This window comes from Myotis nattereri (genome assembly GCF_964212035.1).
Source record: "Myotis nattereri genome assembly, chromosome: 15".
In the NCBI taxonomy this organism is placed as follows: Eukaryota; Metazoa; Chordata; class Mammalia; order Chiroptera; family Vespertilionidae; genus Myotis; species Myotis nattereri.
In genome coordinates this window covers 47,673,934-47,697,619 of record NC_138090.1, presented here as the reverse complement: position 1 = coordinate 47,697,619, position 23,686 = coordinate 47,673,934, and the positions used below count along the sequence as shown (strand labels likewise).

The following is a 23,686-nucleotide window of genomic DNA, read 5'->3' as shown; positions in this document are numbered from 1 at the left end:
CACCCCGACGCCGCGTTCGGCTCTTTCCGGATCGCCTCAGTTCCTTGTTTCCCAGTCCCGATCCGCTTCGGCTATTTCCGGCTCCCAGGGACCTCCCATTTTTTTCTCTAGCCCCACCCCAAGAATCATCTTCGACACTTTCCGCCTCTCCCTGTCTCCCGCTCAGCACCTTTCGGCTCTTTCCGCCTTCCCTCGGCCTCTCGGCTCTTTCCGCCGCCCTTTCGGGAAAGGGGCCTGTACCGCCCCCTCTCCGCCACGTGACGCGGCCTCCGCCTCTCAGTTCCCCCTCCCGCCTCGCCCTTCCTCCCGCCTCAGCCTCCCAGTCTGTCCAGGCCACGCCGCCATTTTGTGTGAATTTCTGACTGCGGCGGGGGCCGGACAGCCGGGGCACCGAGGGCGGGCAGACAGACAGACAGACAGTCGGCCCGTCTCCGCGGCCCGTTTCTCTTCTCCCTAAAACCCTTCTCTTCTTAACCCCCCCTCGCTCGCTCTCCTCTTCCCCCCCTTCCCCCTCGCTTGCTCAATCGCGCGCGGCCCGCGCTAATTACACCCAACCACCCACCAGTCTCCTTGTACTCCGGGGTCCCACTCCCGGGTCCGCGGGTGTGTGTGTGTGTGTGTTGTGGGGGGCGTGTGGGGAGGGCGTCTCGCCCAGATGAGGGCCCCGCGCCCGTGAGCGAGTGACCCCGGGGACGAGCTGCGGAGAAAGCAGGCGGCGAGCGGCCCGCCGAGGCCTAGGCCGCGCGGCTGACGCGGAGGTCGGCGCAGAGGTGATTCCGAAATCGAAAAAAATACTATCCCCGTTCCCGTCAGGAGCCCGCAGAGCCGAAGTGTGCCCCCTCCCGCCACGCCCAAGCCCAAGCAGTCCTTTTTCGTGCATTAACACCCCCCTCCCCCCAAAGGAACGATGGAGGCCGCGCCCGGGACCCCCCCGCCGCCGCCATCAGAATCGCCGCCGCCGCCATCGCCGCCATCAACGCCTTCGCCTCCTCCGTGTTCCCCCGACGCCTGCCCGGCCGCCCCGCACCTCCTCCACCGCCTCCCGCTCCCTGACGACAGGTCAGGCCCCCGGCCCGGCCGGGGCAGCGTCCCCGGGGGGAGGAGGAGGAGGAGGAGGAAGGGGGCGGCCGCCATGTTGGGCCGGGCCGCGGAGGAGGAGGAGGAGGAGGAGGAGGAGGAGGAAGGGCGGGGTCGGTGGGTGTCTCTCGCTCGCTCGCTCTTTCTCGCTTGCTTTCTCTCCCGGCCTCATGCGTGTCCCCCCCCTCGCGGCGTTCGCCCGCTCTCCCTCGCTCTCGCTCTGTCTTTTTTGGGCGCCATGCTGAGGGGAAGGTGAGGAGGCGCCCCCCGGACCCCCCGCGCCCGCCCGCCCCGGGGAGGGGGCGCCGGAGGCCCACGGGGGGTCCGGGCTGCCCTTGCGCCCGGAGCTGGCAGCCCGGGGCCCGCCTGCCGGCCGCCTGGCTTCAGGGAAGGGGATGGGGGAGGGGCCCCCCGGACCCCTTTTCGGGGGAGACCTCGAGCCGCAGCCCCGCGCGGAGGGGTGTGGAGTTGGGGGCCCCCGAGCCCCCGGCGGTATCCTTTCTCCCGGGGGAGGCGCGCCCCGTCCTGCTTGGAGAGGTAGCCCAGCGTTCGTAGGAGGCAGAAAGTGGGGGTTCGTCCAGTCCCTTTCCCACCCTCCTAGGGGGGGGTCCTGACATGGGGGGCCCCTTGCACTGGGTTTTTTCCCCCCTTTTTGGCGGGAGGTGTTTCCTAGGTGTTCCCTGGAGGGCAAAAAGGTGGGGGGACCTCTAGCCCCATGGATGTAAGTCCCTGCCCGTTTTGGGGGGGAAGAAGACCCTGCCCCTTGTTTTTTCTCTAAAGGGAGGGTTCCTCTCGCCCTTTCTTTTTTTTTTTCTTTTCTTTTTTTAGGTAGGTGATGCGGGCTTTTTGGGGGGCAGTGGGAGAGGCTTGGCTTCCCTGCCTTGGAGGGGAAGAGGAAGTCGGCCCCCTCTTGCTCTCCGGGGTTCGCTCCTTCTTTGGGGCTGAAAAGCGGCGCCCTCCCTTCCGGGAGCCGAAAGGAGCGTCCCCGGGGCCGTGGCTCGGGGCGAAGGGGGCGCCCCCCTCCCGTGTGTTGAGTGCGAAGGGGGCTCGCCCCGCGCCCTTCCCTGGAGGGGGACCCCGGGCCGGCGCCGCGCGCCCCGGGGCGAGGCCGGCGCCCCGGGCCCCCCGCCCCAGCGCGGGGTGGGGAGCGGGGCAGAGAGTGGGTTGGAGATGGAAGGAGGGCTGCAGCGAGCCTGGGGGGGCGGGGGGCGGGGGGCGGGGGGAGGTGGAAGGAAGAGGCGCCCTGGCAGATGCTGTGCAGGCGCTGCCCGGCCGGGCCCGCGGGCACCCTACCCCCCCCCCCCCCGCAGGCAGGGGTGTCAGCGAGGGCTTCCCTGCCCCCCACTCCCACCTCCCCTCCCCTTTCTCCTTCACAGACCACACTTTGCCTTTTAAAAGAAATGCCACCCACATTCAGAGACACAAGTGCAGCAGTTTGGTGAGCTTTTACAACCATGTTTTTTTTTTTTTTTTGCTTTTTTTTGGTTTTGTTTTTTTGTTTGGTTCTGTTTTGTTCTAATTAAATGTATCGTCCTGGGAATCGCAGCCCATCGCAGCCTGACTCCAGTTCCAGGAAATAGATTAGCAAAGGTCTGTTCCGCTCAGCTCAGCTCAGCTCAGCCCGCGCTGGGCTTCCGGGCCCCCCTCGGGGGGCAGGTGCATTACTCAGAGGTGCTCACACGCTTTACTCGACCTCTCAGGAGCTCTCTTATGTCAGAAGTGTATGTCTTACAATGGGTTGGGATGGTAAGTAGCCTCTTTTATTGAGTAATTCAATTATCTCCCTCTTTTCCGTCCCTCTCCTGCCTGCCTTCCTCCTCGCCTTTAGATCAAAGTGATGCTTGAGAGAGTGAATTGGTATGTTCAAATCAGGATTCTAGCCCGGTTGAGCCCTTTTTTATAGTTGCACATCCTTTCGATGTTTAATTTTTAAAAAATATGACGTACACAGTTTTCTAAAAAAGAAAAAAAAAAAGTGTTACTGTCACATGACAAAAACTTACCTAAGTAAAAGGCCCCTATGTATGTTTGCAAGCCCTTGGTATGGTATACCTTCTTGTCATTTCAATTCCTTGCTTTGTCTCCAGCCCTCATCTTTGAAGAAAGTGGATACTCCAAGTCCATTTGTAGGAGACAGAGTTACTGAATTTGGTTTATGATACCTGCATTCAAGTTAATGCTCTCCCTCCCCCTTTGCCCCACGGCCCCCCAAAAGACTGTGGTTCAAGTAGACCCCATTTTCTCATTTTACGCCAATGTCTCTTATGGTGATGGACGTTGAAATTAAGCAAGTCATTTGTAAAGTACTGTTGAAGCACCAAGTCTGTAAAGTGTCAATACCCCGTCTCCTCTCCTTGTCTCCACTGTTCTTTGTTCGAAAGCACATGCCTGATCGTGAAAAGTTGATGCCAACGTGTTACACGCCCAGTCATGGTGGAGAGAACACTTCCCTCAGCCCCCAGTCCCCCTTCTCTACGTGTACAAGGAAAAAAACAGCGACAGAAATGACTTGCAGAACCGAACACTGTCCTTCTGGTGTGTTTTACAAGCATAAGTTCTCCCGTTAAAAGACAAAACACGGTGAAGTTGTGTTTTCCCTCTTGTCCAACTTTCGGTCCCTGACATACTTGGGTCGAGAAAGCTTTTGAACACACAGCCCTCTTCCACTCCCAAAGATCAGGTTTCCTTTTTTTCCCCGTTCTTGGGAGAAGAGACAGTTCATGCATTCAGATGAGGAGACATGTAAATTGCAATTCCGGGGGCCACTTGCTCTTCCTCTCATTGTGTTCACCACCTAACTGCTGGGAAGTGACGACCGTAGGTGTGTAAAGTCTATTGCGGGAGAAAGAGATGTCCACACAGTACAGTGTCCTGCAAAAAAAAAAAAAAAAAAAAAAGATGTCTGAAGCACAAACTGAACACACTCTCCCAGGCGCAAGGTCCGCCGAAAATGAATTGCATTTAAAGTTTCCCCTCCTTGGTGAAATTCCTCCTCCAGGAGCCAAGTGCAGAAACCCGGCGCGATAGATGAACCTTCCAAGGTTCAGGACCTACTAAGTTGCAGAGGGATGCTAATGTAACTTTACTTGGAAATGTTAAGGAAATAGGATTTCTTTTCTCAGAAGTTGAGCAATCCTATATCGCATTTAAAAACATTTCCCTAAACAGTTAAAAAGCGCTCAGGCATAGCCACACAAGGGTTTGTTGTTTTTACATCCTCAAAGGATTCTCATGTATCAAACCCAAGAAACCCCAGTAATTATGCCAGACTATTTGGGTAGCCTTTGTTTTTGAAATGTCACAGTACTGCCTTTTTTCTTCCCAAAACTGATGTACCGGTATTAGTTAAAATTCAAATTGATGGATGTTGCAAAAAAAGAAAAAAGAAAAAGGGTGTCACTCAGAATACCTGATTTAACTAACGGCAACTCTCATACACTTGTCAAATTTTGTATTCTCTGGGGAGAGGTTTACTCTGAAAGCAGTTAAAAATCTCCCAGTAGAATAAAAATCATTGCGACCAGGGAAACATGGATATTCTGGTCCTTAAAGCCCCTATTTTTCTTATTCCCCTCAAATTTGCTCTTCAAAAGAAAATAATAGGATTCCCCCCAAAAGGGCTTTCTATTTCACATTCTGTCCTGTCTCCCAGATAGGGTTTCATTCAATTTTTTGATCTTGAGAAGCCAGCATTTTGTTTTCACATAGAGCTACTTTCTGAAGCCACAAAGGTGGCCTTTCCTTTGCCAGGAAGGCTGTTCCCCAGGGAGAACTTGGCACCCGGGGAAATGAAGGCTTTCCCAGGTGTTGCGTACCTGGCAAGTTAGAGATGAATGATTGACTCTGAATTTGTCTGCTCCTGTCCAGTTGAATATGGACAGTTTTTGTATTGGGCCGGTTTCTCTTTAATAATGCCTCGACCTCTGCTCCTTTCTCTTAGATCTTTTCCCTTTGCTGCTAGAAGGGAAATGGATGTCTCAGGGTGGCCTTATTCCGTTAACATTTTTGTGGCTATCGCGTCCCAGAACCGTCTTGTATAGGCCAGATCCAGATGCAGTCAATACGTCGATGGTGAAAATTGCTACTGAAACGATTGCCAGGCCTCGGTGAATGCCCTGTTCCAGACCACCTAATTCTGGTGCCTGCGGATACCTTCTCGTACCAGAGGGAGTGGTTCTGACCCAGGTTCGGAGGTTGAGTGACAGAAAATAATTCAGAGCAAATAACAAAATCGCTAAGTTTCTAAACGAGCAAGGCATTTGCGTGTACCGTGGCAACGTTTCTGACCTAAGGAGGGGAGAAAAGGATGGATTCGGAGATTTCTGGCAGTTGGTATTTAATAAGCTGATTCAAGGACCCGTAGCAGCAGTCTGCTTGTAGGTGGAGGGGATCCCGTCAGAATAAGTGGTTTGAGGCTGGTTTCATAATTAAAACCTAATGGAAAGAGCGGAAAAGCTGCCTCATTGTCTGGGCGGCATCTGAGGTTCATTTGGATAAATTAAGGTAAGACGTCGGGGGAGCAGGTTTCATGGATTTGGGTTTCTACATGTCGGCCTCGTCTTCGCTGCAGACCTGCTTTGCTTTGGGTAGTTCACAAAGATGCCGTTTTGAAGACTGTGCGGTGTGTGTTTTTTCCATTTAGTAACGATACGAGGTTACATGGGCAGTTTTTAAATACATTTCTGACTCAGTTGATGGCAAGATGAACGTCGTCACATCCTGCTGCTGGAATAATTTTTTAGCAGAACAGAGGTTATTTGGCCTTCTCCTGGCCAAATTGCTCTGGATAGAGGATCTTGTGTTTTTTTTGGTCATTTCATATGTGTCTGTTGGTGACTCAGCTCTCTTATTTGTAAGGCAGGCGGTGACATCTTCCAAACATGGAGGGGCAGCAGGGTATGAAAGAGCAGTGTGGGCTTTGGAGGCAGATAAGCCCTCCTGCAGTGTATGGTGGGCACAGATAACGCCCACTGCGCGGGGCATTGCCGTCAAATGGGCATATGCAGGACGCCCAGGCAATGCCTGGCATTCAGTGAGTCTTGGTCCCTTTGTCTCCCTGCTGTCCCTACTAGAGAAAAATTGTCAATAGAATTTGCAGGCCGGTGGGTAAACAAGTCAGAATAACATCTGTGTTCTTGAGGGAAGTCTTGTCTTCCTCTTTGTAGGTTTCTGGTCAGCTTCTTCAACGGCAAGGAGCTGAACGGGGTTGAAACTAAGTGGGAGCCATCTTAGGGCATTTCTTGCTTGCATCATGTCCTTATTATAGATGCTAGAACAGTCATGCTGTCTAAAGCTTATGCTGACTACCTTCCTGTGTTCATCTTTTGCTGTTAGGATCTGAGTTTGCTACAACCTTGGTAGGCCTCTAGTGCCTCACCCACAGCCAGGTAGTCACATCACCTTGAGCAAGTCCTTTACCCTCTCCAGGGCCTCTTAGAGAAACGAACCAGGACTGTCCCAGCTCTCGGATTCGTCCACCCCATGGTAACTCGGCTGAGTCAGTTAAGGTTTTGTTCGTCCATTCTGCAGCCAGGCTTGTCCCGTGCTTTTCTTGGAGCAGAAAAGTTTTTGGCAGGTGCAAGGAGCTCTGCTCTCCTTTGGACTTTATTTAGAGTTGGGCGGAGGTTGGTACTGCCTTTAACGGGCCTCATATTTCCTTGCCGTGTCTGACCTACCTTCTGCAGCTTCTGGCCACAGTAAGGAGTGGCTGCTATTTCTGTAGCTCCCAGTACCCAGCTGCAAGGTAAATGCCTTAGAAATGAGTTGTAAGGTCAGACACTCTGTAGCTAGGTCACGGGCAGATCCATCAAAGAAACCTTGGCTCAGCAACAAGCTCCGCACCTGGTTCCCTTGTCCCAGAAACTCCCAAGGCCATAAAGCCGAATACAGCATGGCTGCTGCCTGCTCGAGCCATCCTCTTCTGGTAGAGGGAGGGTGGGAAGTGGGGAAAGGCCAGGAATGTGGGACTCAGGCTGGAAGAGACTCCTCAGTCTGTCAGCTTCCTGGCCCTCCCACAGGTGTGACGGTGCCGAACTGTCACGTGAAGATCCTCATGTCCTGCCGGGGGCCCTCTGAGCGCGTCTGCATTGGCTCACGCCAGCTGTCTGCTGAGTAACTGAAACAGAGCTGAAGCCACTTGTCCAAGGTCACAGAGCTGGTGGGTGTGGGGCAGAGTTAGAACCCTGCGGCCTGTGCTGAGCTCTATACTGAATACGCTGTCCTGGATCTTGGATGGTATTTTTCCAGCTGCAGCATGCAGCCATCAGTGGGATTTGATGCCCATTTGTTGATTTGTCTCCTACTTTTGAAAAATGAAATGGAAAAGGGTAGAAAAAGCAGAGTACAGCAAAGGTTCAAGGTGACTTCGTGAAACTTTTGAGAGAAATGTAGAGGAGATGTGGGTCAAAATCAAGGTTTGAGAACCACTGCACATAGAATAGGATGGGGCAAACTGTGGCTCTCTGGCCAAAGCCAGCCCACCCACCCTGTTGTAAGTAAAGTTTTATTGGAACACAGCTACACCTATTCATTTCTGTCTTCTGTGTCTGCTTTTGTGCTAAACAGCAGAATTGAGTAGTTGGGACAGAAACTGCCAAACCTAAAGTATTTATTTAATCTCTGGCCCCTGCACGGGTATAATGTGCCCAGTGCCTGGTCCGTCTGCACAGCAGCTGTGGTCCTCATTTTTGTTGTGGTGGTGGAGGTGGTGGAAAAGAATGGGAAGGAATACAGGTATTTCCTTTAAAATTGGCCCCAGAGAGAATGGGGTGTGCTATTGCCCTTCTGGGACCTGCTGTGGTTCCCGCATCCACGTTCCACTCCTCCCAATGGATGTAGACACCCAAGCCTGGGCTTTCGAGCCTTTAAATTGAAGGGATTTTCATTCATTAGAAGTAACTGGAGACTCTCGAGGCCCAGTGTCGAAGTGGATAACATTCCCACATAGCCTGACCCAAGGGAGCTGGGCCCAGACGCCAGTGTCACTTGGCTAACTGTCTGTTGCAGGTGGCTTGGAGAATTGCCCTCCTCATTTTCCTAGCAGACACCAGGGCTTAGGTTTCCTTGGGATTCCAGGCCCTGCCATTGCTCAGGACACCAGAACAATCCTGGGAACCGCAGCCTCAGCAACAGAGGCAGGCGGGATCCCTGGGGTGGAGGGGCCACTGGTGGCCACTTGTATGTGTTCCCTTGATAGACCCATCACGGATGGTTTATCATGACTCACTCTCTGGCCTATCAGTAAGCTCCACCAACACTTGGTGAATGAGTTTGTAACTAAAGACAACCCCTCAATGACTTCGTGAGAGTTTTGAGTGATCCAGGTTGCTGCCTGAGACATGACCCAGTGTCTATGTTGATGACATTGACAAAGAGGGTGTGGGATGCTGACACTGATGCTGTGTGTGTGTAGAATCTGTTCCCAGCACCTGCCCAGTCTGTACCTGGCCCTGTGCTGGTCTTAGGAAACTTGGGAGTGACTGCCAGCCTCTTTCTTCTCAGCCCTCCAGGAGCCCACAGGCGACCAGAAGTGAATAGCTGTATACAGATAATTGCAGTTAAAAGTTTTTTAAAGGTTTCAAATGTACTAAATTTCTTTAATCGTCCCATATTTTAATGGTACACAGTGCTTTCACTTGGCATCAATTAGGAGCTGGTTTTGAGACAGTTCATTATTACACCAGCCGGGATGATTACAGATGTCTCCATTTCTTTGGGGTGACTCTGCCAACAGGGACAGGTTCCATTCTGTTCCAATTTGTGTGGCTGTATATGTCCACGTAGCAGTACAGAAAGGCTCCACTAGCTAACACGTCGTTACCATATTTGTCATGGATATCTGGTATTCATTTCTGGTGGATCTGCCTTGCCATTATCTGCTGAATGCTTCGAACTGGGAGACGACTTAGTGCATTTTTGGCCAATAGAATCATCGTGAAGCTGTCAGAACTGCAGCTGCGGGTTGTTGGAAATTCGCGTCAAATACCCTTGCAAAGAACCAAGTGCAGTCCTTCATAAGAAATTCTTTAGTGGTGTATGAAGTCATAGGCCAGGTATCTTTTAATAGAAAAATGTTAATACTTTGTCTTGGTTGAATGAAACCACATTGATTCCTCTGAAAAGATTATAAACAAGGAGAAGTCCTAGTTCACAAGTCCTGGTTAGATTTTCCTCTCTGGAACGATAGACATCGCTTGTCCTTGGACGCCAACCAGCATCTTTCCAGCTTGAAGCAATCTGAAGCATCGTTGGCGTGAGAAGGTTAAGAAACTCTTTGTTGCTGAGAAGCAGATTTCAGAGGTTGATTGTCTGGAGAAACTTGGATCAGAGAGAGGCCTTTATCAAGCACATGAGCTGTTTTCAGAACGAGAGAACGAGTGGGAGTGGAAAAATAGCTACTCAGGCAAAGACTGTGACACTGACTCTGAAGATCCTTGTAGCGGGCGGGGCTTTTCCTTGGTCAGCTTGTTTGAAGCTCTGCAGAAATGTTCTGTTTAAGTGGGTTGTGTGCTCCGAGGAGCCCCAGTGCGGACACTCACTTGGGGGTGAAGCATTCCTTCTAGCATTTAGGGGACTTTGAATTTCTTTCCCTTGGATTCTCATTGCTTTCTGTCCGTCTTTGGATGTCTCATTTGTTTCTTTTGTTTTTTAATTTCTTTATTGATTAAGGCATTACATCTGTATCCTTATCCCCCACCCCCCACTCCTGCCCTCACCCCCCTGTTGTCTGTCCATTGGTTAGGTTTCCCTTGGTTTTTCACTAGGATTCCTTGGGCCTTTCTGTGTACTTCTTATTCCCTTAACTATTCCAGTGTCTTTGGTCAGATTTTTTAATGTTCCAATTCCCCGCACTTGATGGTTGCAAGGACCGTATTGGCCTCATGTCTGCGTAGGAATAGTTCTTACTCTGAAGCATTTGTTCTGGGCTAGGTGTGGCCTCAGGGAATTCTTCCCACAGGAATTCCATCCATCCTGGGGCCCCACCACTGCCTTCCCTTCGCAGTTGGAAGGGGAGCAACAGAGTGTATAAGGAACTTGCCTAGTGTCTTACTTAGTACCTCCCTTTGGCATTTCTTGGAACACTTTTATTTAGGAAGTTTTCTGTCTTATTTTTTCCAACTCAATTATAAAATTTAGGGGAGGAGTTGTTGTATCAGTTGGCCTGATTAGTACATTACTCTTCCTCAGGTAATTTCTAATTGTTTCAAGGGTAGCAGTTAAGAACTGGGCCTGGAGTTAGAAAGTCCTAGATTCTGGCTCCGGTTCTGCTTCTTCCTGCTTTGATCCTATGGGTGAAATTTCTTCCCATCTCTGAGCGTCAGTTAGCTTTTCTGTAAATTGGACAGACTAAATGAATCACCGTGGAATAGGTTTGTTAATGGGTTTCAGAGCGAGCTCGGTAAAGCGGGGAGAGCTCAGCCGCCTGGTGCCTGCATGGAAGTTGCTGCTACAGAATGTTTGGAATGAATACTTCCTGCTGCACTAATGCATTCAGGCATTCATTCAACAAATGTTTACCCACATTCTGTCATGTATTAGGTAGGGTTTAGGCACTGGACTTTATAAGACTCTGAGGTACCCGGGCAGGTGTTGCAGTTCAGGAAACCAGGGCAGAGAGGTGAGGCCCGCCCACCCAGGACTCCAGCTCTCTGCTGGAAATTTAACTTCCTAGGACCTTGACACTCCCATTACCTTGCTGAGATGGTCCCTACTTAGGGCATCTTTTAAAGCTTTTTATTATGGAAATTTTCTAACAATCAGAGAAAAGAACATAGTATCATAGATCACCATATACCCACCACCCAGTTTGACCAACGGTATACATTCTGCCAGTTTTGGTTCATCTCACCTACCTCCATCTCCCTTGCATAGTTTAAAGCAGTTCCCAGATCTTACCTCGTTTCACCATAATCATACCTAACAAAATGAACATTCATTAATATTTCAAATACCCAGTCCGGGCTCGGATTTCTCCAATTTCCCCCACACTGACTTTTGGCAGTAGGCGTGTTCCTGCCTGAGTCTTGGCACCGGGCAGGCTCTCCTGCTCTTGTTGAAGCGAGGCGTTCAGCGAGCTGGTGACCCGGGTTGCTTTTGGTTGGGCTTCTCTTCTGTCATTGGTCTGTGCTTGCAGCCCCGGGGGCATCCGTGATGTGAGCATGTTACCGTGGAAATAGTGAGATGTCACAGAGCCAGTTATGACCACAACTGGGAGTGTTGAAGGAAAGAGAGGAACAGAGCCCATTTGCTCTTGATTTCTGGTCGATGAACCTAGGTTGTAAGGACACTGAAAAACATGTGCAAGACCCAAAGGTTTATTTCAAGAATTTCCTGCCTCTGAAAAATCCCTCAGTGAGGTTCCCCTCCCGAGGGCTGTTTCATGTCTTAAGTCAAAGGAAGGTCTCGGCCTTCTGAGGTCTCAGGCACGAGCCCTGAGCCAATTTTCTAAAAGGAAGCCTTCGATCCTAGTAAACGACTGTCCCACAGGGTCGGACTTGGGGTTCCTTAAACATTTGAAGAGGCAGAGCTTCCTTGTAATTTTCGTAATTTTGTCCCTAGTTAATGGGTCATTCAGAGCCTACCCAGGCAATTTGTTGAGAGTTTGGGCAGTTAATGGTCATAACCCTGACCTTCACATTAACCTAGCCGTCTCTTGTCAAGGGCTCTCATGATCTTCAGGTAATAGCCACTGCTCCCATGAGTTTCCATCTTTGTTGTTTTCTCTCTCTCTCTCTCTCTCTCTCTCTCTCTCTCTCTCTCTCCCCACCTCCCCCTTCCCCCCTCCCCCCTCCCCCCTCCCCCTTCTCTAAGCCAGGTGGATTCACAAGCCCAAGCCCCTTTGAACTTCCATCCCTCTCGACTGGAGAATTTCCATGTTGCCAAGCTTTATTTGTGTGAGGCACCTTTGTCCCTTCTCCCTAGGGCTCAGCTCTCCCTGTGCCTTTCCCTCCTGGTCAGCCACTTGGTTATTACTCTCTGGTACCGCCTAGATTAGAGCTGAAAAAGGGGAGATGTCCATTTGTCAGTTTCACCAGGATTTATTAGGAGAGGATGGTATTGGATCAAGAGAAGTTGGGACCTTGTTGGCCAGCAGTTAGCAGTGGTCCCAAGGGGAAGTTGTCTGTAGCTTTTCCTTAGAGAAATGCTTCCCAGTGAGCATTCAGCCAGTAATGTAGAGTTAATCTCTGCAGAGGTACATTCATGCTAGCTGGTTCTTAAAACCAGTAACTACTGTTTGTCTGATACTTACTCTGTGCCTGCCTCCATGTCAAGGGCTTTGTCCATATTATCTCCTTTAACCCCTTGAGGTGGGTATTATAGTTATCCCATTCTACAGATGAGAAAACCAAGGCTGGGGTTATATATACCAAGAGTATACTCTGGGGAAGAGGAAGAGCTAGTTGAGTTACTTGGTCTGCAGAAAAAAAGCCAGATGCCCAAATCTGTAGGCTGGTAGGTGGGGCCAGCCTACTTTGAAACTCGGAAAAAGTCCTGTCTTTGCCAAGCCCATGGTATGTGTTTGAACCCAACATGCTTCTCTGTCCTGTGGCTGAAGGGGCATCCAGATATAGTCTTTGACCTGAGAGGAGGAGCTGGCTGTCACCAGCTCTGCTAATGGAAACTTAAATGCCCCGGAAGTTTAGTCTAGGAGTTGAAAGGCAGATCTGACTCTAGGCAAGGTGGTGACTTCTTCCCAAGGCCTCCCAGGTGCCTGTTGCAGGCACGGCTGGTTTCCTGTCCCTGATGGCTCCGGCAGGTCGGCCGGCCCTGCTGCAGCCGTCCTGGGGCATTGCTCTGGGAATAAGGTGGTCTCTGCCCAGGCCGAACGCTGCAGGGTTCCTCCTGCATGCTGGTCTCAAGAGAGCTTGATTGAAATGATTAGCGCAGCGGGGCTTCCCCCACTTTTCTTGGGGGATTATGTCACAGTCTATTAAGCGTGTTCCCTCGGTATTTAATCCCGCTCTGACGTGGATGTTGCTGGCAGCCTGTGAAGTGGCGCTGCTTAACCCTGGTTGCTGTTTTGTGGAGACTGCCCTGTGCAGTCCTTCCGGTGGCCCTCAGGCTTCTACCTGTCCCACTTCGTTTGATTTTCTTTCTGTTGAACAGTCCGAAGGAAATAGGCCCCGTATGCATGCAGGACGTTTAGCTGGGACTCCCCATTGTTAGCAGAGGGCACCCTCTCAGGTGAACAGAAGTTTGCCTAGGGCTCTGAGGAGTTTTGAGAGCATGGGGCGGCCAGACGGCACTGAGAATGCGCAGTGGCCAATCGAACGTGATTGTCCCAGTGTCCCCTCCAGTATCCTGTTCCCCTTCACAAATCACCAGAGATTTTTTTAAATCCTATTTATTTTTCAGCTTCTCCCAAATCTAAGGAAACAAAGGTTCCAGTATTCACTACCCGTTTTGTAAAACATTGTGTGAAAAAGTCCTATGGTAGTGTCTCAGCCCAGATATGATGGGGGCTGTTCATACTGATAATGCAGAGAACTCTTTGGCTGAAAGTCTGTGGCGTGCACCTGTCTGGGTATGTCCTTTGGCATTTGGAAGGCTTGCTTCTGCGATCATCCCTGATGATGGCAAAGGCTTTGGAGCTCTTGGGTGGTCTTTTGTGGTCCCACCCGCAGGTGTCAGATGTAGAGCAGCCTGTGCCTTGGTCTAAATCAATGTGCAGCAGCAGCATAGGGATGGAGGCCTCAGCTGACCCTGGGCAAGACCTTCGCCTGCTGTGCCCGGGGTCCTTGCCCAGGAGCGGGCACAGGTGAGAGAGTGTCGGGAGGTGCCAGCCACCCTGGCTCAGCTGCCAGAGGCCTGTATCACAGAGGCTGCCTTGTGGACTGGATTTCTTGTAATTTGTATCTTTTCCTATCTGGAGAATGCAGAAAAGGAGGTGCTCCAGGACCGGGCACAGAGAACATGCTCAGAAATGTTTGTGGCACTGAGTAGGCGGTGGATGAGAGGTCTCCCCTCCGCCTCACTGATCGGGAAGCACAGCGGGCTTAGGGGCGGGAAACAAGTCAGTTCTGGTGCTTTGCGTGTCACCCCCGGCTGTCTGACCTCCACTAGTCCCCCCTCACCTACTCTCTTTCCTATTTGAAATCAAAGGGTGATGGCGTCCCACTATCCCTTCTGCTCTGCGGGCTTTCTCCTGGTTCCGGAAAGCTCTTTTGCTGTTGGCAGTCTTGGGCTTTATGTCTTTTATCTGGACTTCTAGGAGCCTAGGCAGTTCCTCTCGAACTATGTTCCCTCCATCCCTGTCCTGGGATTCTGGGTACTTCATGCCCGTGTCCCTCTCAGCTTTTTCCTTTCCAGACTGAAGTGTTGAGAGGGATGCTCTTTATAGCTTTTCTTTGCGGATACCAGCCTCTACCTCTCGATCTGTCTCTGGGCCTTCCCCAGCTCCCTTGTGTGTCTGCCTGTCTAGTCTGTCTGGCTCTCCCGGTATTTCTCCTGCGGTGAGGTCACCTGGCCCGCCCCAGTGTTCCCCTCAGGCACACATCTTCTTGGCTCCAGAAACCACCCCCAGTGACTTCCCCAACTCCAGACAGCACGAATTGGCCATGCCATTGAATAACAGCGTCTCCCTTGGGTTGGTGAGCTGGCCAAAACCAGTTTCCCCAGTCAAGTGGCACTTTTGCTGTGGGTGAGGCCATTCCAGCAGAATTGCCTTCGTCCCGGGAGATCTTTGCTTGGTGCCACCCCTCGTTCTGTGGGCCACACCCCAGCCGGAAGGTGCCTCACTTGTCAGGAATGCTGCCTTCTCCAAAGTTTACTGGGCGTCTTCCTGTGGGGCCAGTCCAGGGCAACCTGCCCTTTACAAGGAAACAACATGAGAAGCACATGGGTCATCTCTCTGTGTTGTTTCCTTTGAAACATTCAAGTTTTGTGTCTAGCATTCTGTGTTTGAGAGCTGCCCTTGACCTCTGCTGGGGTATCTGGTGGGGCTGGGCCACTTGTTTTAAGCTGATCTGACCCCTCTGAACTGGGAATGAGAGTGTACACAGCCCTTCTTGAAGGTTTTGATGTTTAGGGAGCAGCACCAAGGCAGACAAAGGGAGCGACACAGTGGAAGGTCTGTGAAGGTCCTCGGAGAAGTCGTCAGTTTGTCGTTTCCCCACAAAGCCTGAGAGAGCCGGGCGCTCCCGGGCCAGTTGCCTGATGAGCTTATCTCCACCCCGACCCTGGGCCCATCTGAGCGGCCGAGGCCTTTTCTGCCCAGATTAGTTCCCTTTGGTAGCCTTTTGGGTCCCTTCATTACATTGCTCTGTTATCTTCATTTGGTTTGGGTCCTGTTTAATTGATAAAGAAGTCATTTTTTTATGCCCTCATACATACTTTTCCATGTCATGCATGAGGAACTTTGAGAACATTTAAAAATTTTTTAATTTTTATTTATTTTTTAAAAACCAGCTTCTGTGCTTGTGAGTACTGTGTCTGTGGGTTTGGCTCAAAAACTGGATTCTTTTCCGAGCTATTCCTTTCTTAACCCTATTTATCCCCAACCCTCCCACCCCATACCCCATAGATATTTAGACATTTAGAGTCCTATTCGCAGCATCTGTCATGTCAGGAGAACGTTTCTGTTTTTTAATAACTAGGGTAGGGTGGTATTGGGGGGAGTGGAAAAGTTAGAAAATCTAGACTGGGGGGCCAGAAGGGATACCCAGAAGTGAGGCAAGTCAGCTGGGAAACAGGGTAAGCTGCAGGTGGGGGCTGACCCCTCTGCAGGCACTCTGACTGCTGTCATGTGAGGACCTTACAGGGGGTCTGGGGCCTGGGACCCTTCCCCTCACACCTTTTAGCCACTCAGTCCCCCCTGCCTCCAGCCCAGAGCCATGGAGCTGAGGGTGTGGGCCAGACCCCAGAGCCTGTCACTAGTGTCTCCTCGGGCCTGCCTGTGGGTAGGGCCCAGGAATCTGCAGGCCACCCCTGGATCAGAAGCATGGCCTTCTCTCCACTGTGCACAGCTACCACCCTCAGCTCACAGGGCGCATCCATAGCTCTGGGGCCCAGTGGCGACCCCAGGCCACTGCGCCTGGGAGGGATGCTGGTCCGTGTTCCGTGACAGAGCAGCCTCTGTGGTCAAGTGCATCTCAGAAGTGCCCTGAAGCCAAGATGTACTGGTTTCTTGACTGTAGGACTTGTGGGAACTTCTGTTATAGCATTAAGCATTGTGGTTCCCCAAGGTGGGGAGTCCCTCAACTAACTTGACCACAGAACCTCGTCACTTTTCTTCCTAGAATTCTAGTCCTAGGGAACAGTTTGGGAAATACTGCTCCCACCGCGTCGGTCCCTGTCCCCTCCCCCAGCCGCAGCCCCAGCCCTCGCCAGGACAGCTGAGAGCAGATGCAGTCCTTTAGGAGGAGGGCGGGGTGGGATGGGGGGCAGTGGACCCCAGGTCCCGCCAAGGCCTCTGGCAGGGATTCCAGGTCTCTGTCACGGCAGTCAGGCCCTCCATTCCTGCCAGCCCTGGCCAGCCCAGAGCCCTCGGGCCTGTGTTCCTCTCAAACCTGTGTTCATGCTGGCTTTGGGGTTGGTTTTAGGGAAGATGGTGAGTTGGAAGAAGGTGAACTGGAGGATGATGGGGCAGAGGAGACCCAGGACACCCCTGGAGGCCCTGAGAGGAGCCGGAAAGAAAAAGGGGAGAAGCACCACAGCGATTCAGACGAGGAAAAGTCTCACAGGAGGCTGAAACGGAAGCGGAAGAAAGAGCGGGAGAAAGAGAAGAGAAGATCGAAAAAGAGGAGGAAATCTAAGCACAAGGTAGGTCCGGAGGGTTCACGGGCCTGGGCCTGGCGGAGAGCCCCAGGGGCCGAGCTTGTCTTGTCAGGCCAAAGAGCACTCCTAATAGTGTTGTTTTTCCGTCCTCAAATTGGATCAATAGCTCATGCTCCATTGCTGCTAAGTGCCCGTAGGTAAGGTGTTTCACGGAGAGCACAGAGCCCTTCCGGCACATTCCAGCAGTGCTTTCCCCGGGGCTGACTGCCAGAGTGACCTGCCTGCAGCAGAATCGCTAAGTCCACTTCCCCTGTCATTGCAGCGCCATGCATCCTCCAGCGATGATTTCTCCGACTTCTCCGATGACTCCGATTTCAGCCCCAGCGAGAAGGGGCACCGCAAGTACAGAGAGTACAGCCCCCCGTACGTGCCGGTGAGTGACGGCTGGCCGGGGGCTCCGTGGAGTAAACCTGCTGTGCTTTACTAAGCACCTTGCCCTCTGCCGGGCATTCTTGCATGGCACTTGACATGGATTTTAACCTTGCAAGATTAGGTGTTGTGTGTATATATATATATTTAATGTATTTTTATTGATTTTAGAGAGGAAGGGAAAGTGAAAGAGATAGAATCATCGATAATGAGAGAGAATCATCGATTGGCTGCCTCCTGCACATCCCCTACTGGGGATCAAGCCTGCAACCCAGTCATGTGCTCTGACCTGGATTTGAACCGTGACCTCCTGGTTTATAGGTCGACGCTCAACCACTGAGCCACACCAGCTGGGCAGATTAGGTGTTGTCTTTATCCCCATTTTACAGGTGAGAAAACCGAGACTTAGAAACTTCAGCCAGTTCACAGCCCTGAAGCGCAGGGATGGGGGTTTGAACCCAGTGCGTGACCGATCTCTATAAGCCGTGCTGTTAGCACTTCTCGATGCCACCTTTTCCTGTGGCCTTTGCTGCGTGTCTCCTGTCCCCTATCCCCGAGAAAGATGCTGACTTGTCTCCGTCATAGCTGACTGTTTGACACTGTTCAGAAATGACTTTTGTGGAAAATTGGCAAGAGAATGAAATGGTTATAGGAATAAATTGCATCTCTGACCTTAAGCAAACATAAAGTTAAATTATCTATTCAGTTAGTATGCTATCTACCCCCAGCAAAACTGATAAGAAAAAACATCAACTTAGCTTTCTGAGTTTTGATTTTTAAAAATACTTTTAAAGCTAGTAGCTCTTAAAGATGCCCCAGTGATCATGTGACTCAGCACCACCCATTATTACAGATACTTTATTGTAAGGCGTAGTTGACATTGATCTAACGGAGATTCAGACTGTAAACCTGAGGGAGGCAGGGAAGGGAGGAAACACTGAGCTTTAATTGGGAGCTGGTGTTGGGCATTTTAAGATCTGCTAAAGTAGTTGTGTATGTCTAGCTACCTATGTTTTGTATTTTCTCTCTCTTTTTTTTATAATGAGTGTGGATTATTTAAATTAATAGACTGTTTTTTAAAGCAGTTTTAGGTTCATAGAAAATTAAGCAGATAGTACAACTCCCTCCTTATTCCACCCCGTTTCTCCTGTTTTTAACATCTTGCATTAATGTGGTTGATACATTTGTTGTATTTGAGGAGCCAATATTGACTCATTATTAGAGTTCATACCTTTACATTAGGGTTTTATAGTTCTTTGGGTTTTAACAAATGTATAGGGTATGTATTCACCATGCACTATCATATGAAATAGTCTCAACTCCCTAAAAATCCCCTCTGCTTTCCTCCTCCCTGAGCCCCTAGCAACCACCAGTCTTTTTACAGTCTCTAGAGGTTTGCCTTTCCCAGAATGCCAGTCAGGCCCATACCGTTTGTAGCCTTTCCAGATTGGCTTTTTTCAGTTAGCAGCATAGTTGACGGCTGCTCTGTTTTTCATAGCTCCATAGCTCACTTTTTTTAAATTGCTGAATAATAAATGCTCCATTGTCTGGATGTGCCACAGTTGATTTATCCATTCATTGCCTGAGGACATTTTGGTGGCTTCCATTTGTGTGTGTGTGATATATAAAATATATATTTAACTTGATCCAGTGTCTCCTGGCACCAGCACACTTTGGAAAGCATCATTTGAAATGGCTTTCTAGTTTGGTTGCCAAGCAGGTAATTAATTGAATTCCAAGACCCCAGGAAACTTTTGACCAGGAAGCACCCCTTCTGCCTACCAGGCCTCTTCCCCAAACGAGATTGCTCTATAGCCCTGGGACATAACCCCTATCTCTCCCCCCCCTCCCCCCCCCCACACACACTTTCTCCCTTGTTCTTCAGGGGTTGTGGGGTCCGTTCTCCATTTTCTTTCAAGCTGTGGCCCTTTCTGAAGAACAGAAACATCTGGGCCTACTGCCTAGATCTCACTCAGGTGGGGACCAGGCCCCCAGGAGGTCGAGGATGGTATTCTCCCGGGGATAGTGAGGGTCTTGGTGTCTGCACCCAAGGCCCTGGGGCCTGCTCACCCTCCTCTCCCTGGCAGTCCCACCAGCAGTACCCCCCGTCACACAGCACGTCCCTGCCCAAGAAGTCCTACTCCAAGATGGACAGCAAAGGCTACGGCATGTACGACGACTATGATAACGAGCAGTACGGGGAGTATGAGGGCGACGAGGAAGAGGATATGGGCAAGGAGGACTACGACGACTTCACCAAAGAGCTGAACCAGTACCGGCGTGCCAAGGAGGGCAGCAGTCGGGGCCGAGGTGAGACCCCAAGCTTCTGCTCCAGGGTGTCTGAGCAGACCTGGGGCTGGGGGCTGAGGGGCGGTGCAGAGTGGGACAGGCCTGGTTGTCTCTGTGCTCACGGAGCCTCCAGTCCAGGAGCAGAGACGGGCGGTCGTTAAGGGCTGAGATAAGCAGGGAAGGAAGGGTTTGGGGGAGTTAGCCATGTGAGCAGAAGGCCAGCGCTGAGGCCCTGGCTGGGATGGAGCCAGGCTGGTATGAGGCAGGGAGAGGGAAAACTCACTTCCTGGTCCGCAGCGAGGGGAAAGAAGAGGGACGGCGTCTCACATCTGGGCCAGGGTGCCTGGCAATTGGATGCCACAACCCTCAGCAGCCCCCTCCCCCGCCCTCAGCTCATATCACCTGACAAGGTGTGTCTTGGGCCGGCCACACCTCTGAACCTTGAACTCTGGCAGTTGGAAGGATGGGAGGGGAGGGCAGAGCACCAGAGGCCCAGCCTACCTTCTTAGAACCATCTCCTGCCAGTGAGATTTTCCACCCCCAGGGGGCTTCCAGAACCTTCTAGCTCAGAGGTTTGTATCCCCGCCTAAGGCCCAGCTTGTTGTCTGAGTGGCCGTCTATCCCTTCTTTTTTCCAGCCGTCTTTCACGGACACCTCCCTGGACAGGCCTTGCTCTTCGGGGAGATTCTAGATTAGTGCTGTCCTGTAGAAGCAGAATGCAGGCCACCATGTGACTTAGTTTCCTAGTAGTCACCGTTAAAAAGTAAAAGCAAATAGATGAAATGAATTTTAGCAATATATTTTATTTACCTTATACATTCAAAAGCTTATTTCAACAACGTTTGCAAGCTAGGCAGATGTGATATTTTACATTCCCTCTTTTTTTCCCCACCGAGTCTTTGCAGTCCAGACGTGCTTTACCCTCACGGCATCTCTTTGGTTTGCTCAGCCCCGTTTCCGGTGCTCAGAAGCCACATGAGGCTGGTGGCTACCATATCGTACAGTGCAGCCTTCAGTGTAGTGAGTGCTGTAGCAGCCATGTGCCTGCAATGCTGAGGCACCTCATCGAGGGGCCCAGGGGAACCATTAGTCTGCCTGGGGAAGCTGGGAAGGCTTCTTGGCGGAGGAGAAGGTGAAATGATTGACCTCAGGGGCAAACAATGGGTTAACATCTCTCTTGTTGGTGGGGTCTACTCCCGCTCAGGCGTTCACTTTCTGAATCACCGTGCAGGCAGTCGAGGCCGTGGCAGGGGCTACCGGGGCCGAGGAAGCCGCGGAGGGTCTCGGGGCCGAGGCATGGGCCGGGGCGGCCGAGGCAGGGGCAGAGGCTCCATGGGAGACCACCCAGAAGACGAAGACGACTTTTATGAAGATGAGATGGATGTAAGGTTTTCTACTGCCCGGGGAACCGGGGTATGGCTGGTGGGCTGCATGTCCTGTGGGGGGTGGCCTGTAAGGCTAAGGAAAGCAAGCATCAGATGACAGGCAGGCGTATGTGTTTTAAATGTTCCTGTATGATTTTGAAATTGAAAAAACTTTCGTATGATTCAAACTGAACAGATACCAAAGGGTGAGCTGTGAAAATTATATCTTCTTCCAGCGACTTAATTCCCGTCCCTGGAGACGGTTCCCGAGTGGCTCTGGAAACGTTTTAGGCCTTTGCTGCTGGGGGCTTATTTACTCGCCGTGCTGTGTGCTTGCGCTCGGGCACACTCACTCCTCTGTCACAGAGAGCTGCTGCACTCATGCCGTGTCCCTGCCGAGACCTTTCTGTGCAGTCCTGTTACAGCGGCACAGCTGCCCATTGTGTACAGAGGTGCCCTGATGGATTTGCCCAGGGGGTGGGAGTTTTAAGACCGACGACTGCACAGAAAGGATTAAGACCACCCATGCTCAGGCTGGGTCACGTGAGGAGGGGACACAGGCCTGAGGCCCAGATTTCTCACCTGCTATTCTGAGCCTGAGGTTGTCCTTGAAACCAAAAGGCAAAGGGGGCAAAATGTATACTTAGGGACCGTGTTCATTGTTCCCCATGTGACACCTTTCTTCTTTCTAAATCCCAGTATGGAGAAGGTGAGGAACCAATGGGAGATGAGGATTACGACGACTATTCCAAGGAGCTAAACCAGTACCGCCGGTCCAAGGACAGCCGAGGACGAGGTGGGCAGGGGGCCCAGAAGCTGACGAGTTGGTGGGGCTCCCTCTGGCAGCTGTTAGAGTTGGGTTCTGGGGACAGGCAGTGGTTGATGCCATTTCTCTCCTCCGCAGGGTTAAATCGAGGCCGTGGCCGGGGTTCCCGAGGTCGAGGCAAAGGGATGGGCCGTGGCCGAGGTCGAGGTGGCAGCCGAGGAGGGATGAACAAGGGTGGGATGAACGATGATGAAGACTTCTATGATGATGACATGGGCGTGAGTCAACTCTTCACTCTGACCTGATGTGTTTACCCAGGGCCCCTCCTTGGATATTTTTTTCTCTTTAATGAGTTGTCCTCTGAGGCTGACCCTGGCCCCCTGCTCCCAGGAGCCGTTCCCCATAGGGCCAATAAGCACTAATCATCTCTCATCTGGATGCACTGCTAGTGAGACCCTCTCTTTGTATTTTGTTGTGTGTGTGTGTGTGTGTGTGTTTTTTAATGTTAATCTCACCCGAGGATATTTTTTTCCCCATTGATTTTTACAAGGTGGGGGGAGAAACATCGATGTGAGAGAGACATATTGGTTGGTTGCCTCCCACACGCACCCCAACCAGGGCCTGGGGATTGAACCTGCAACCCTAGTACATGCCCTTGACTGGGAATCAAACTGGCGACCTTTTGGTGTGCTGGTCAATGCTCCAACCATTGAGCATCACTGGCCAGGGTAAGACCCTCTGTTTTTTATTTTTTATTTATTTATTTATATTTTATTGATTTTTTACAGAGAGGAAGGGAGAGGGATAGAGAGTTAGAAACATCGATGAGAGAGAAACATCGGTCAGCCGCCTCCTGCACATCCCCCACCGGGGATGTGCCCGCAACCCAGGTACATGCCCTTGACCGGAATCGAACCTGGGACCTTTTAGTCTGCAGGCCGACGCTCTATCCACTGAGCAAAACCGGTTTCGGCAAGACCCTCTGTTTTTTAAAACCACATCTTTGTAGCACCTGCAGTCACCCCGAACAAGTCTCTAAGACTTGGAAGGTTCTAGGTGGCCCACTCAGTTATCCCTGGAGAGTTTTACAGGAAGGCACGTGCCTCTGCCTCCAGGAGGTGGATGTGTTCCTGCACAAGTGTGTGTGCGAGTCTTCATGGCCAACAGCTCTAGGTGCCAGAGCTTTGCTTATCCAAGCAGCACTCCATACTGTGGGCTCGGACTCCTGTGGCCTCGGTGTCAGATGTAACTGGCTGCTAGGCAACTCCTGTTACTCTTCTTCACTCAGATGGTCTCCACCTGACCCGCGGGGCCCTCACCGCCCTCCCTTTTCATTCCCCGTTAGTTACATTCACACTCTGTGTTCTGTGTCCCTAACAGGATGGCGGCGGAAGCTACCGGAGCCGTGACCATGACAAGCCTCATCAACAGTCTGACAAGAAAGGCAAAGTCATCTGCAAATACTTCGTGGAGGGGCGGTGCACATGGGTAAGGGGTCAAAGGATCTGGGTGCTGAGCAGGGCAGCAACCTCCCAGAGGACACAGGGGCCCTGGGCATGCTCTGGAGGCCACCTCATTGGGCAGGGCCGGTGCTGGTGGGAGTGGGTGACTACCGAGAGGTGAGGTGCCTCTGGGGCCTGGAAGACTCGGTTCTCTTCTCAGAGGGACTGAGGGCCGGAGCAGCAGGAATCTGGGTTTTTCTGGTTTGGGGAGGATATTTTTGGCCAAAGTTCTCAACAAATCTGTACAGCCTCAGATGTTGTATTAAGATTGATGCTAGTGCAGAGATGTACATATTCTGGTTAGTTACTGAACTTTAAGACATCCATAGAAAAGGAGGGGCAGGAATCAGGCCAGCCTTGAACTTCACAGCAGAATTGAATGACACAAGATGGACCAGCGGCCACAGAATTCTGAAGGAAACAATATAGCCCAATGTTAGTCAGCCAACTTTTGTTTTTTTTCTTTTAAATTTTTAAATATATTTTTATTGAGAGAGGAATGGAGAGAAAGAGAGAGATAGAAACATCAATAATGAGAGAGAATC

At 51.4% G+C, this 23,686-nt stretch overlaps 1 protein-coding gene and 1 pseudogene across 4 annotated transcripts in view; one reads left to right on the top strand and one right to left on the bottom strand.

The window, feature by feature from the left end:
* Nucleotides 1-902: 902 nt before the first annotated feature.
* The window catches only part of ZC3H4 (zinc finger CCCH-type containing 4), a gene marked incomplete at its 5' end in the record, with an annotated part of 40,329 nt that continues 17,545 nt past the window's right edge, over nt 903-23,686 (top strand). The window contains 8 exons of one of the 3 annotated variants that reach the window (XM_081107814.1): nt 903-1,059; nt 16,617-16,836; nt 17,114-17,224; nt 19,308-19,530; nt 20,741-20,892; nt 21,573-21,669; nt 21,778-21,917; nt 23,020-23,127. In XM_081107814.1, the coding sequence (XP_080963940.1) occupies nt 908-1,059; nt 16,617-16,836; nt 17,114-17,224; nt 19,308-19,530; nt 20,741-20,892; nt 21,573-21,669; nt 21,778-21,917; nt 23,020-23,127 (1,203 nt within the window). Of the gene's footprint in view, nt 1,060-2,477; nt 2,516-16,616; nt 16,837-17,113; nt 17,225-19,307; nt 19,531-20,740; nt 20,893-21,572; nt 21,670-21,777; nt 21,918-23,019; nt 23,128-23,686 lie in introns of those variants that run through there. The other 2 variants (XM_081107815.1, XM_081107816.1) reach the window with 2 other exon arrangements.
* Nucleotides 8,769-9,008, bottom strand: LOC308531359 (cytochrome c oxidase subunit 7B, mitochondrial-like; annotated as a pseudogene). The gene has a single exon. The product of its transcript is annotated as a cytochrome c oxidase subunit 7B, mitochondrial-like (transcript).